Source organism: Podarcis bocagei (genome assembly GCF_964188305.1).
Source record: "Podarcis bocagei genome assembly, chromosome: 17".
Classification (NCBI taxonomy): domain Eukaryota; kingdom Metazoa; phylum Chordata; class Lepidosauria; order Squamata; family Lacertidae; genus Podarcis; species Podarcis bocagei.
Genome location: NC_138143.1, coordinates 40,023,416 through 40,038,091, shown reverse-complemented (window position 1 = coordinate 40,038,091; position 14,676 = coordinate 40,023,416). Strand labels below are relative to the sequence as shown.

The window sequence follows — 14,676 nt, the reverse complement described above, 5'->3', positions numbered from 1 at the left end:
AGAATCCAGAGATGGGGAATCTGACAGAAAGAGGGTGGATTTGTACGTGAGCAAGCAAGAGAATGTTTTTCATCCATTAAGATTACACTTAATAGGTTTCTCTCCGTCTTATTACATGTTTAAATGTCAAGTAATCTGAGGCCAAAATACCATTTCCCCTTGCATTTCCCCCCATGTTCCTCCAATGTACCAATGTCCTTAATAATGCCCTGTAGTTATTTGCTGAGCTTTCTGTCTAAGACGCATATGTATGCATCTCATATTCAGATTAGGATAAAATTATCGCCACAATATTCACTACCTTTCAAATATGCAAATCAGCGCTGTGTATTCAATTTTTATGTATGAGTAGAAACTGAACTGGTTAGTTCAGCTGGGTCAGACCTTTAGCAGGCTTGAAGCAGAATGAAATTACAACAACTTTAGTCACGGCTGAATCCAAAACAAAACACATCTAATGAATTAATTTCCTGAAATTTTGTCTCAACTAAACATGTGCACACACATACACACTTCAAAGAAAGAGACAGAGAAAAAATTATCCAAATATTTTTGCTAGTTTTAATTAATGTTTTTTTTTCACCTTCCCTTTTTTCTGCTTTGTATTATGATAAAAAGTTCACAAGAGGAGGTTTTTGTATTTTCGTTTGTAATGTCCATCCTTTCTTCTCTCTTCCTCAGCCTCCTTCCCCTTTACACCTGTGTCCATGGGGCAACCCGGTGGAAGTCAGAAGTGCAGGAATATCACTTGTTTGATGAGCTTCTTTTCTGCCACGTCCTCTAGATGTCAAAGGCAGCGACTCTGTTCCTCGACATTTGCAAAACTGAATTTGGGTACCTCGGACGGCTGCCTCTGTGGGCCGGTCCTCAGGATGCTATTTACCTATGCAGATTTCAAATGCGATGCATGGAGGCGAACGAATCGCGTGGGTGGATCAAATCTGGGCTCGTGACACTGTCAACACATGCATTAAGGCTGTCAGTTCTGACAGCTGAAAGAGAACGGGAGACATTTGCCTTGGCTGTAACTTAGAATCATGGGATTTTTTTTTAGAGTTGGAAAGGACTCTGAGCATCATCTAGTCCAACCCCCTTGCAATACAGGAATATGCAGCTGTCTCATACGGGGATCGAACCTGCGATCTTAAGTGTTATCAGCACCAGGCTCTTTAACCAACTGAGCTATGCGTGAACTTGCCTCTGTGTTTCCCGTTGATTTGAAATACTGCACACACCTGCTTTGAAACGCATTGCCTTCCACACAATGCCGTATGCACTCACGGCGTTCACACGCCCCAAGCAAGCAAGCGAGCAGCAGAGAGGCTCAAGCGTACCTTAAAATGATTTACACGTGCGCTGGCTGGAACCCGCAAAACCAGCTACAGGTTTATTGCTTTGCAGACCCGCTCAGCTGCCGTTCTGTGATGGTAGAGCGACCTCTACTGTTCACACGGGCGCGTGGCAGCTTCGGCGACTACTGGCAAGACATTGGCATTCTCTCTTCATTCATATGAATGAAGTTGAAGCTGGGCTGCAAGCAACCATTTCCTTGGCATCCAAAGAATTTATGTGGATGCATTTATTTTTTTAAATGTTCATTCGCTTGCATTGCAAGCCCCTCGGAATGCTGCACTTTCCCTTGTTGCAATCCCAACAAACGACAGCCATGCGGGGAGGGGGGGGGATATTTGCAAGCCCCTGGGCTATTGCACTGCAAGGCACAAAGACCCACCGCCGTGCAGCGGACTTCGCCCCAGATCCGGCTATGTAACTCCTTTCTCGAGGGTGGGGCTTTGAGGCTTTTGAGGGGGCGGGGTTTCTGACATCACATCCTGCTTGGGCCTTGTTGTGGGTTTTCTTTGAAAAGGGAAAATATCCTTTTGCTTGCAAAGGGGGATGCTAGCAGTATTTGTCTTTTGCTAAAAGAAGGTGGGGGGAAAGAGGGGTGCAAACTCGGGCGGCCTTGCTGGTGGCCCCGCGGGTGGCTTGCTTGGTGGCGGGGGTGGAGGATTTGGAACAAAGAAGATTGCCTTCCCCCCCCCAACACACCAGCCTATTTGCAACAAAGAATATCTAGTGGGGGGGAGGCAGGCAAGGCAGGAAGGAAGGAAGGGGGGGGGAAGGGATGCAACATTAATCTTCCCCTTTAGGACTCGTGGCTGGAATAAATTCCGGGAGAGCAAGGAGCAGGAGACGACAGCAACAAAGGAGCTGGCCAGAGATGTGAGCAGTCCCCTTGGGGAGTCTTCCGTGGGGCTGGGAAGGATGGAGAGGGAGGGAGGCAGGGCGGGCGAGAGTTGTCCTGACAGCTTGGGAAAGGAGATGGGGAGTTAGCTCACAAAGCTCAGCGCCCAAAACCCCACCACCACCACTCCGGATTTTCGGCCTGGGGCATCTTGGAGACGATCCGGAATTGGGAAAGGAAGGTGTTTTTGGAGAGAGAAGTTGGTCCTTGCCTTAGGCCTGCTTCTGTCCCTCTGCCTCTCTCTCTCTGTTTAGATTACAGGGGCAAGCAGGTGTTAGTGATGATACTATGCACTGCAATAAGTGGATTTTGATGGAATTGCATTAATTGTACCGTGCTATGCAAATAGTACTTTTTGCAGGTGTTGGTTCCTGATGTGAAATAACAATGTGATGTGTTGTTGTGTTCTGTATTGCTAAACGTGTTAAGGGTGGGTTTATTTATTTATTTTGCATTTGTTTGCAGCTGACAAGAGTTGTGGTTGGAATTAAGAGTGGAGGAGTTTGTGCAAGGGGAGGGGGATAGTACTGGGCTACATGAGCTCCACAGAGTTGCACCTGCACTGGGATAGGAGTTGAGTATTTGTAGAGTAAGCAGAAGGTCTAGGACCTGAGCACTGCATTTGGAGGTGATGCAACTGCGAAGAGATGATGGATTGGTGTGCAGCAGCGTGGGCAGGTTTTTCTCTGCTGTCCTTACATGCACTGTTTGTTCATTCTGCTATTTAAATAGTTGGATTCCTCACAGCTAGTGGCAGGGTGGCTCGGTGTAAAGGGTGACCCTGGAGCCCTGTGCTTCTCGTGCAGGGGTAACAAACATGATGTTTTGGACTACAACTCCCATCGTCCAGCTGGCTGGGTTGATGGGAGTTGTAGTCTGTAACATCTGGAGGGTACCACATTTGCTTCCTCACCTTTATTCTAAAGATGAGGGGATTTTGGGCAAGTGCGTCTAGCTGTGCAGTGATGAGAAGAGTGCCTATATACCTGCTAAGGTTGTCTCTCTTCTTCATGGTTGTTAAAAAGTGCAGGAGCCCTGTTGTCCCTTGCACTTGGTTAACCTAATACTTATATACACACAGAGAGGTTGTGAATGAGTAGTTGCAGTTTATGTGTATGAGGGAGAACAAAGATTGGGTGGCTTAGTGCAAAGGTAATTTCTCAATACCTTTTGAGACCTATCAGGAGAGTAAAGAGCAGTGGTGGGGTATGTTGTCTAGTACAAATGAGGGCAGGCACATGTTCTTTGCGATTCCTTATATTAATGGGGAAGGACTTGGGACTTGCATTGCATAACAACTTTGAAAATATACACAAACCCTTAACTAATGTCTAAAAATCATAGAGTGCCCTTTTAAAATGGGGCAGGTTATTGGGTTGCTTTTGTTTTTATTTTGACTATGCGTTTTGTGTTTTTACATTGTGATTTTATCTTGTGAACCGCCCTGAGACTTGCGGGTATAGGGCAGTATATAAATTTAATTTAATAATAATAATAATAATAAATATAGGACTGTATGCAAAGGGGGAGACTGGCCTTCATATAGATTCATATTCCTCTTTTGTTTCCGAATGAACAGCCCGCCCTGCATTTGAGGGAATTATGTTCCGGTTCATGAGAGATGGAGAGCCAGAGGACCCGATGTTTGTGATGTGAGTACTCCAGTTTTGCCTCCTGGAGGGAAGCAGTGGACAGAGGGGAGGGATAGGTTTGGTGTGAGCTGCTTCAATACCTAACTCCCTTGTGTCTCATCTCCTCTTCGTTCAGGGACCCTCTTGCCATCCACCACCAGCATGTGAACCGTGTACTCTCAGGCGGCTTTGGTTATAGCCCCTTCCTCAGCATTGGCAACGGGACTGTCCCTGCGACACGCCAGGCTAGCCGAAGAATGCAGGTAATGGAAATCTGGAGACTTTGACTGGGTCTGTTTTTTCCCCTTTGGTACAAATGCAAGTAAAGAAAAAGAGCCATATCCCTGTGCCGCTTTTCTACCTAAATAATAATCAGCATTTTGAACATAGGAAACTATACTGAGTCAAGTTGTTGGTCTAACTAGCCTGATTTGGCTAGCAGTGGCTTTCCCAAAGTTTCAGGGAGAGATAATCTCCCTCACGTCTCTGCCTCTCAACTCGAGACTAGCAGAGATTTTCTGAAAAACATGTTGTGCCACTGAGCTTCAGCCTTGATTTTTTTCCTCGCATCCGTAGTACACAGGGTTGATGTTTCACCTTGCTTCCTATTATGACCCCAGGGACATGTCTTGTAAGTCATAGCCTTATGAAGTCCATCAGTATGTCAGGTTCAGACCCTGAAACACAGGCCCAAAGGGGGGCTTGTGGGAGTGGTTGGGTACAGGAATACCAAAGAAAGATGTCAAAAACATCAGAATGACCAGTTCTAGTGCTTTATTAGAGAAAGGTGTTACAGCAAATTAGCCTGCCAGGTCTCCCAGCCTTTATAGACACGGGACCAACATGGCAGCAAGGAGATGGCTTGTCCACGCCCAAGAAACACTCATGCCTTCTTTATTCGCAAAGCAACATTCACCACTTGGGCCAGGACTTCCCTTCAGATGAGGGCATAGGTGGCAAATACCCAAATCTTACAGATAGTTCCCCTTTCTGGGCTCAGAGCCCAGCACCCCAAGCCCACAGATCAGGATAATGTCAAAGCAAGCCAATTGCCATATTTTTCGCTCTATAAGACACACCAGACCACAAGACGCACCTAGTTTTTGGAGGAGGGAAACAAGAAAAAAAATATTCTGAATCCCAGAAGCCAGAACAGCAAGAGGGATCGCTGCGCAGTGAAAGCAGCGATCCCTCTTGCTGTTCTGGCTTCTGGGATAGCTGTGCAGCCTGCATTCGCTCCATAAGACGCACACACATTTCCCCTTACTTTTTAGGAGGGAAAAAGTGAGTCTTCTAGAGCAAAAAATACGGTAGCTTATAGCAACGCAAGTGAATAAAAACATATATGAGCTCATTGCTGCAACAACTACCAATTAATTGTGGGGTTATCTTGACTACCAAGATGGCATTTGCAGAGCTTTCGGAACAGTTCACCTTGGGTTCAACACAAGAGAGATCCTATTGAACACATCACAAATTTGTTTGGGCTTTCAGTATCCTTAGTAAGTTGGTGTTATCCACAAACCTGGTTAATTTATTGTCTCCATGGGTGAACTGATGAGAAAAATACTGTAAATAGCAGAACCAGAACAGAGTAGCCGAGGGTGGGCAAACATTTCAGTTCCTCCAGCTTTTCCTCCTGCTTTCTGTTCTTCATTCAGTTGCCAGTTTATAAGAAACTAGGCAGTTTTACCACATGACTGATAAGGAGATTTAGGAGTATTTAGTGTGGGGGTGAGGAAACAAAAGGCCCTCCAGATGTTATTGGACACTAACTTCCATCAGCCCTGCCTGCAGGGCCAGTGTTCAGGTATGATTCCCCAACCCTGCTAGTGAGATATTTTTCAAAAGCATTTTGCAAGTCCATCGGGTTTCCTCTTTAAAATGCCAAAGAATTTTCAAAGTGAAAAACGTTCACTTTCAAATATTTTTTGTTGAAACAAGACTGGACATTTTCTTGGTCTTCCTTTCGCTCACCCACTTACTCCTTTTCTTTTAATAGTCCTACATTCTCTTCTTGGTTCGCTGCTGGATTAGGGTTTTTGTGTAGGGTTAGTTTTTTTGTTTAAATCTTCATTTGGGCATTGCTTCCAGTTCTTAAATGAAGCGTCCTTGCCTTTTATAATTATAATAATTATTTTTTACTTATTACTAACCTTTCTAATCTGTAGGATGTGTTTTATTTGGCTTTCTATTATATGACATTATATAACCTGCAAGCTTCTTAAAGAGATTTGACCTTGCTTTTAAATTTCTTTTTAAATGCTTGTTCCACTTTTGAGAGATTCTCTATTCTGAAATTAAATTACTTGGATGATAGACTTGAGGAGCTGATGTCATGCTATAGCTCCCCCTCTTGAATCTCTTAACTGAGTGAGTGAGCCCCTTTGTTATTCTAAGATGTGGGTAGGAGAGATGTTTATTACAGAAGGGTAGCTTGTCATTGTTCTTTATGCCTCTGTCCTTTTACAGGCAGGAACTGTTTCGCCCTTTGGGATGCTAGGAATGGTAAGCCCTGCTGTTCTTCTCCCCACACAAGCGGAGTTCTCTGAATCTTTTCCTCTGAGTAACATTCCAGATTTCTTCTGCTGCAGAGTGTAATCTCGAAATCATGAAAGTAAATTCCTCGACAGAAAAGGAGAATGTGGAGGCTTACTCTGTTCTTTAAGGAGAATTATAAAGGCCATGATAAAGGGGGGAAGGAATCCCCTTCTGCCTTTCAAGAGAAAAATAAAAAAAGAAGTCAAAAGAGGAGAAAATTTTAAATAGATTAGAATTTTGCAGAATGGCTTTACCTGCATGTGGGTTAAAGCACAGAGCCTAGGGCTTGCCGATCAGAAGGTCGGCAGTTCGAATCCCCGCGACGGGGTGAGCTCCCGTTGCTCGGTCCCTGCTCCTGCCAACCTAGCAGCTCGAAAGCACGTCAAAGTGCAAGTAGATAAATAGGTACCACTCCGGTGGGAAGGTAAACGGTGTTTCCGTGCGCTGCTCTGGTTCGCCAGAAGTGGCTTAGTCATGCTGGCCACATGACCTGGAAGCTGTACGCCGGCTCCCTCGGCCAATAAAGCGAGATGAGCGCCACAACCCCAGAGTCGGTCACGACTAGACCTAATGGTCAGGGGTCCCTTAAGCTTTACCACTGTAAGCCATAGGTAAGGTTTACTGTGGTTTAAAGGCTTTTTCTGGACGCTGGTGCATTAGAAGAAAATAGAATAATATAGATTCAGAGTTGGAAGGGATCTTGTTGATCATCTAGTCCAACCCTCTGCAATGCAGCAATATCCAGCTGTCTCTTACGGGGATCAAACCCCCAACCTTGCTGTTGTCAGCACCGTGTTCTAATTAACTGAACTATGCAATAACAGAATAAGTAATGCAAGGAGGAAACTTTTGTGATGGTTTTGCTCCTCCCCCACTCCGGCTGCTCTTGCACTGCCAGGAGCTAAGGTTTGGTTTTGCTTAGCATTATGTCTGAACCCAGGCTTGTGGTCTGCGTCCCCCAAACAAACCGTGAGAGAATGGTAAGTCAATAACAATCCTTGGTTACAGCTCATAGTTTATTTGGAGAGAGAGGAACCATGGCCCTGGGTTTGGACGTCACGAAACCACGGCTTCGCTCCCGGTAGTACAGCAGGATTCTGAGCAGGGAGAGGAACGAAGGGGTTGTGATTTGCTCCCTGTTCACCGTTACATTGCGCGTTCACCTTTAAACCAAAACTTAGCTATAGTTAAAATGATGTGTGAATGTGAAAAATCTCTCAGGAGATTTTTTCACTCAAGATCATGGGAGTGGTGGGGGAAATGGACTGCTTATTTGGATAATGAGGGCACTCAGGGAGGTTAGCTGGAGAGAACCAGTAAGTGGGGAGAATCAACTTGCTCATTGTGTGAACACAAACCATTTCCAAATGGCATTTGAATTTGACAAAACCAAATTGGACATTGGGCCATGAGGCCAAAGAGATATCCAGGAGTCCACACATTTTGGCTTGGCTTAGTTTAGTAACTAAGTTTCTGGCGTGTGCTAAGAACTTGGAATGGAGTTTTGCTTATTGTGATGCTTCTACTCAGTTGAAAGCTTAGCAGCGTGACATTGGAGCCCCCCCTCCTCTTCCTCACTGGGGAGGACGGGTGTCTCATGTGGTGCTGCTGATCTGTGGCTTTCTCAGGTGACCAGTGGATTTCCTGGATATATTGTTTTTTACCTTGAATAACTTGGTGCTGGCTGCTTAGTTTCAGAGTAATTGATAGTGTGCAGATCTTGCTGTGCTGACTGATATTCCAAAGAATATTTAGCCTAAATGTGAATATGTCCAAAATTGAGATGGAATCTGATGCACTAAGAACATGTACTGATGTAGATTTAATTTAAATTTCCTACTCTAAAAATGGTGGCTTTCCCGATTCCTACCTTTGTATGCTTTTGTGTGTACGAAGTAACAACTTGTAACTTTAGCACTGTAAATATAGAACGGGTGTGTGTGGCAATGTTGTGTATTGATCAGAGTTTGGACTAGGTAGCCCTAGATTCAAATCAGTGTTCAGACATGAGTGACCCTAAGCCACTCAGTCTCTGTCCTAATTTAGTAAATCTTTGTCTTAAATTAGACTGCGCGAACAGGAGGGATTGTGAGGACAAAAAGAGTACAGTGCCTTCAGTTTTACGGAGAAAAGGCTGGAGCTGGTAGTTGCTCTTGAGTGTAATCCAGAGTACAGTGGTGCCCCGCAAGATGAATGCCTCGCAAGACGAAAAACTCGCTAGACGAAAGGGTTTTTCGGTTTTGCGTTGCTTCGCTAGACGAATTTCCCTATGGGCTTGCTTTGCAAGACGAAAACGTCTTGCGCTTTTTTTTAAAAGCCACTTGAAGAGGTGCAATTGTGACGGACCGTGCTTCGCAAGACGAAAAACATCGCAAGACGAAAAGACTCACGGAACGAATTCTTTTCGTCTTGCGAGGCACCACTGTATGTCCCTTGGGTTTCAGGCAGAGGTGGGGAGCTGGATCTCACCAGGGGGGCAGATCCTTTTATCGACACACCCCTTTGCACAGTAGGCAGCATTCCAGCCATGCAAAAGCCAGAGGTTTCTACATGCATGCACATCCACATTCACACTCCATCCAGGAAAGCAAAAGGCATTGGCATAGTTCAAAGGCAAAAGTGCTCCGTGAGGGTGCAGGCCAGGCCTGTGAGTCCTGTAGCCCAAAGAGAGAAGTTCCCCATTCCTGATTTGGGGCATAGTCACCCTTGAAGCGGTACTATGCACTCAAGAGGGTCTGGCAACAGTCTAGACTTAGTTAGCAATGGCAATAGTTGATATTTGCAGGTGTTCATGTAAACATTTTTTTTAAAAAAAGGAGTAGAAACTCTGTTCATTCTATCTGAGCATCATTTGTGCCTTCATTGACTGATCACTCTCCCCAAACCTCAGCTCTTTTCCTATACTCTTTCCTTCAGGCAGGTGGTTTTATGGACATGTTCGGAATGATGAACGATATGATTGGGAACATGGTAAGACCCCCTGTGTGCATTCTTGTTGCATGGTATGAACCCCTGTGTTTGCATCTTTCCATTCAGTTGCACCACGGTCATCCCCGGCAACTGATCCCATGACAGAAGTGACACAGCTGGGTTTGTGATGCGCTTCTGCATGACACCTGCTGCACGGCTTGGGTGACTTTTAGACGTGGCTGTGACTTTGCTGCCCCGGAAGACAGATTCTTGCTTATGCCCAGGGCTCTGTGTACGTGGCAATTCTAATGTAGAGTGCCATGCGCACACATACCCCTGTGAAAAATGCAAATCAGAGCATAATATTGGGAACAGAATTCTTGAGGATCTTGGTTATCACTGTGAGAAGATATGCTTGAAATCAATACCTGCTGGAATCTCAGCCGAACTGGTAGTTGAATAACATTTCCAGCTGCTGGATTCCAGTGCCTTGCCTAGATCATTATCCCGCCTTCCCTGACCCACAAACCCAGAGTAGATTTTGCAAAGCGGCAACAGCTGCAGAGTAAGACTCATAAAAAAATTCTATAAATTTCTGGCCTAGTTTATACAAGTTACAGAACTCTGATTGCTTGTAAGCAGAATTTTATTTGTTTAAATTTTTATTCCCTGATGTAGGGTGTACACAGCCCTCTTCAGGCCTTTGTGGGTAAAGTGGTGGGAAATCAGCTTTTAAGCATGTGCAGAGTTAGTTAATATTTTCTCCTAGTTCCAAACAAGTTGTGGCCCATTCTTGCTCCTTGAATAGTGTAGGAGGGGAGATACCCCCTTTCAATACATTTTTCAAAACGTCAAGAAAAATCCAGAAAGTCAAAGGAGGGGAGACTTGTTTGCAGAAATGGTGGTTTTCATTCTGAGGTCGCAAGAGTTCTGTGGATGGCTCCAGTAAGGCTGCTCACCTTCTTTGATCTTTTGCGTGTCCAGGAGCACATGACTAGTGGTTCCAACTGCCAGACGTTTACCTCTTCAACTGTCATATCCTACTCGAATCTGGGGGAGGGCCCCAAAGTCTATCAGGAGACCTCGGAGACACGCTCTGCACCTGGTGGGGTAAGAGACTGTTTTCTTCTACTAGAATTTTCAACAAGTCCATGGATTGCTGGTCCCACCAGCTGTATAGGCATTCTTATAAGAAAAAAAAAACTGCTCCTTCTCCCTTATGGAGTACCCAAGAGCCCATATAGAGTCCTTATGTAGGTTCTCTATTGGTAGGAGAAACTAACAGAGGCCAACCAGAGAATATTGAGAAGCAAAGCAGCTAGTAAGCCTGATCTTTATTAAACTGTTGCAACAGGGTCCTCACTCACCACACGCAGGAGGGAGGAGGAATCTAGAACAATGGTGCGCAAGCCCATATATACATCATACATACATCACTGGAGGGGTGGTCTACAGCAGAATCTTGTCTGGCAGGAAACCTCTTGATGGGTTTACCTGGAGAGCCTGGCCATTAATTTTGTGATGATATATAATTAATTCTTGAGTCCAGGCCACAGGCTCACCCTATTGATACCCAAATGTGCCCTTAAGGCAGGATTTGTGAGCACAGAGACACGGGGGAGGCTTTTCCCATTTCCATCCAAACTGCAGAGGAATATTTGAGGTCACAGAAAGAGTCAAAATGTCTTTAGGGCTGCTTTCCTGTACTGTTTCAGACATGTGGTTTATATATTTATGTATGTGTTTGCCTGGTACATTTATGAACATTTATTTTATATCTTAGACCTTATAATTCTCATAACAGCATCAATGCAGACTGGGTGTGCTGAGGGTCAACATACAAGATTCGAAATCTCTGGTGGGTTTATGTTTTCCGGTGCAGGATGAATTCTTATGTAGGGCCAACAGATTTGATGCCTAAAATTACCTGCTGTGAAATTTGAGGCAAACTACTTGGCTTCCGTTTGGGAAGATCCAGGGAGTTAAAAGGCTAGCTAAATAGTTCCACAACCCCAAATTGCGACTTTGTTCTCTTGTCCTTAGATCCGGGAGACCAGGCGGACGGTGCGAGACTCTGACAGCGGTCTGGAGCAGATGTCTATCGGACACCACATCCGGGAACGCGCACACATCATGCAGCGCTCGCGCAATCACCGCACGGGTGACCAAGAGGAGAGACAAGACTACATCAACCTGGATGAGAGTGAGTGTTTCCCTCTGGCTCCTCCCCTTCCTCGAGACGGTCTGCTCAGCCTCACCCTCCCACTCAGTGGCCTCCTCTCCCCCGTTCCTGTTTTTAGTAAGTTTTGAATTGTGCTCCCAGTACGTTTCCGAGCACAATTCAAAGTGTTGGTGCTGACCTTTAAAGCCCTAAACGGCCTCGGCCCAGTATATCTGAAGGAGCGTCTCCACCCCCATCGTTCTGCCCGGACACTGAGGTCCAGCGCCGAGGGCCTTCTTGGCGGCTCCCTCGCTGTTAGAAGCCAAGTTACAGGGGCCTTCTCGGTAGTGGCGCCCTCCCTGTGGAACGCCCTCCCACCAGATGTCAAAGAGAACAACAACTACCAGACTTTTAGAAGACATCTGAAGGCAGCCCTGTTTAGGGAAGCTTTTAATGTTTGATGTATTACAGTATTTTAATATTTTCTTGGAAGCCGCCCAGAGTGGTTGGGGAAGCCCAGCCAGATGGGCGGGGTATAAATAACAAATTATTATTATTATTTCAGGTGATGCCGCTGCGTTTGACGACGAATGGAGGCGCGAAACATCCCGCTTCCGGACGCAAAGAGGGCTGGAATACCGGCGCCACGAGGGAAGCAATGGCCGCCGGGCCGAAGGGGCCCGCCTTGCTATTCAGGGACCTGAAGATTCTCCAACCAGACAGTCGCGCCGGTACGACTGGTGAACCCAGAGCAGACTTAAGGGGGGTGTGATGCGGTCACCCCCAAATCTACCTTCATGCTCTTGTAAGTCTTAACTGTTGCCCTTCGCATGCATGGTGTGCTTGCCCAGCTTCTCAGTTGGGGTGCAACCTGGCGAACCTGACTACTTTTTCAGTGCAGCATTGGGCCTGTGACTTACCTCTGTGCCCAGTAGTGGTCACCTTCATTTTTTTTAGTACTTTTTACAACACACATATACTGGCATATACAGGAAAACAGCATGCACATGTGCCTGGCTAGGCCTTAAAGTTGGTGATATTTACAGAGCATGAGAGGACGTTAAGGTGCAGCCGGCTGCCACAAGTAGGGCATAGGAGGGAGTCATGGGAAAGAAGAAACCCGAGCTTTCTGGAAGGAGGGTTGTTGCTCTTCCATGTGTCAGAAGCAGAGGCTTCTGGGAATTACAGGGAATGAGGAGCGGTTGACGGGGGATTATTTTGATAAAATCTAATAAATCGCTTCGAAACAAAGCAGGGTATATGATTCATCTGGTGGCTCCTGGTGCAATTCTGTTTCTGAAAAGAAGCCTGATAGAGCTTTGTTGTTACCTTTATGGGAGGCCATCAGAGAGCGCTAGGCACGCTGCCCTGAGTCTTGAGCAAAGGCATTTTGCAGGGCGGAAAGTTAGTCCAAGGCACTTTGCAGCCCTGGAAGTAGGTCCCAGAGGTTCCATGCTTTTTCCAGTCAGGATCTCATTGTGGAGAGAATCGACAGCTAATGCTTGTGCTTCCACTGAGCACCCACAAGAATCGAGTATTGCACCATCTTTTCAAAAGTAATCTCTTATTCTGCTGGGCTGCTCATCTTCCCAAAGGCAAACTTGGCTGCAGCCACGATTGTTGGTAACATAAGGAAGGGAGGAATCTAAGGGCACCATCACATCATCAGATTGCAGCCACACTTCAAAATAAATCCAAACCTGTTTCAATGAGGTTTATTTCAAAGTGAATAAATTTATTGCCTTGGTTTGAAATGGGGCAACTGCCATCACTTCTCTTCCGGAAGCTTTGGAATGATTGCTTTTAGAGGCTTGTCTTGCAAAGAGAATTCCCTTCTCACACAACCACAGTTGAGAGCAAGGGAGGCTGTAGTATGGAAATGTTGTAAGTTAGGCTTAGGGGAAAGCAGATGTTGTTAAAGACTCCAGCTCCCATTATCCCTGATCACTGGCCATGCTGGTGGGGATGATGGGAGTTGGGGGTCCAGAAAAATCTGGAGGACCACAAAATAGTCATCCCTGGCCTGAGCCATGAGCAAGGTACACATACCATGCCAGGAACTAGGCACCCGAGCTGCTTTTAAAAAGAAGCAAACTTGGATTTCGTTTCTGCTGATAGTTTTGATTGAATGAAAGCAAATTCTCATTTGGCGCAAGATGCTTTAACAGTGTTCAAAGCTAGAGGTTGACTTACAGAGGTGGTACATTTCAGATTAGCAGCTGGGAAATTCCATGGCTCCATTCAAAAAGAAGAAAAAAGTCGGGGGGGGGGAGTTCTAGCCTACAGTCTCTCTGAGAGGCCAGGTTTTTGTGTGAGCAGGAGCTTTCCTATAGAGAGGAAAATTCCACTGTGAGAGCCCCAATCTGAAATTGAACAGCCCTGAAACAAATTGATCACCCCGAGAGATCTCAGCCATGGGGGGTTTTGCACTGAGTTTCCTGTTTTTCTCGCTCGCTGTTCCTTCTGCATTTCCCTTCTGTTCCCTTTCTGATTTCTATTTCTCTTCTTCTCCTCCCACCCTCTTGCTCAGGTACAGACAGTGAAACTCTGATGGCGAAGCCCCTACGAAACATCACTTGGACCTTCCTCAAGTTGAATACTAGCCTCCTGCCCCTCTTTTAAGATATAAATTAAGTGACTAACTCTCTCTTCACAGTTGTACTCCTTGCATAGAGCAGGTGGCCAAGGGGAATGGGAGGGACCTTGTCCATGAATGAGTGGCACATCAAATTTACTTCGTTCTTTTTCCTCTTAACTCCTCTCTGCCCTTCACTGAGCTACCCAATCCCTCCCCTTAGTGTTTTTTGGAGGGGCGCAGGAGTGGTCTCCCTCAGTTTTTGCCACCCCCTCTATTTCCTGCTCCAAGTTTGGCTGGTTCCGAAGTTTGTATTTAATCTACCCACCCACCTCAAGTGGCAACCAAGTAAGGAAACCTGTTGACCTGCTATTAGTTTCAAGCACTTGGAAAAATAACCTTTAGTCGCCTTTGCTCTCGGCCTGCCTCCCTGCCCTGGAAATGGGGTATGTATGAAAGGGTGGAAGGGATCAGGTGAGGTGTGGACAAACAAAACAGGCCCTACCTCTCTGCCCCAATCCAGTCAGCTCCCCATCTTATAAAATTTGATTTCGTGAAACTTGTAACTAGATGTTTACTGAGTTGAATAAAGAAATGGAACCTGTAAAGCAAG

The 14,676-nt window shown here is 45.8% G+C and overlaps 1 protein-coding gene and 1 long non-coding RNA gene across 2 annotated transcripts in view; one reads left to right on the top strand and one right to left on the bottom strand.

Annotated features, from left to right (window-relative positions):
- Positions 1–1,707: 1,707 nt before the first annotated feature.
- MLF2 (myeloid leukemia factor 2) lies at positions 1,708–14,671 on the top strand. Its single transcript, XM_081177018.1, has 9 exons — positions 1,708–2,223; positions 3,825–3,897; positions 4,013–4,139; positions 6,349–6,384; positions 9,334–9,387; positions 10,312–10,437; positions 11,371–11,530; positions 12,054–12,293; positions 14,019–14,671. Exons 2-8 carry the CDS (start codon positions 3,848–3,850, stop codon positions 12,230–12,232), a joined length of 732 nt encoding a protein of 243 aa, XP_081033144.1. The 5' UTR covers positions 1,708–2,223; positions 3,825–3,847; the 3' UTR covers positions 12,233–12,293; positions 14,019–14,671.
- LOC308577042 overlaps positions 10,630–14,676 on the bottom strand; it is a 130,489-nt gene continuing 126,442 nt past the window's right edge. The window contains exon 2 of the long non-coding RNA XR_014003378.1: positions 10,630–10,717. This is a non-coding gene — a long non-coding RNA (uncharacterized lncRNA). The remainder of the gene's footprint in view (positions 10,718–14,676) is intronic.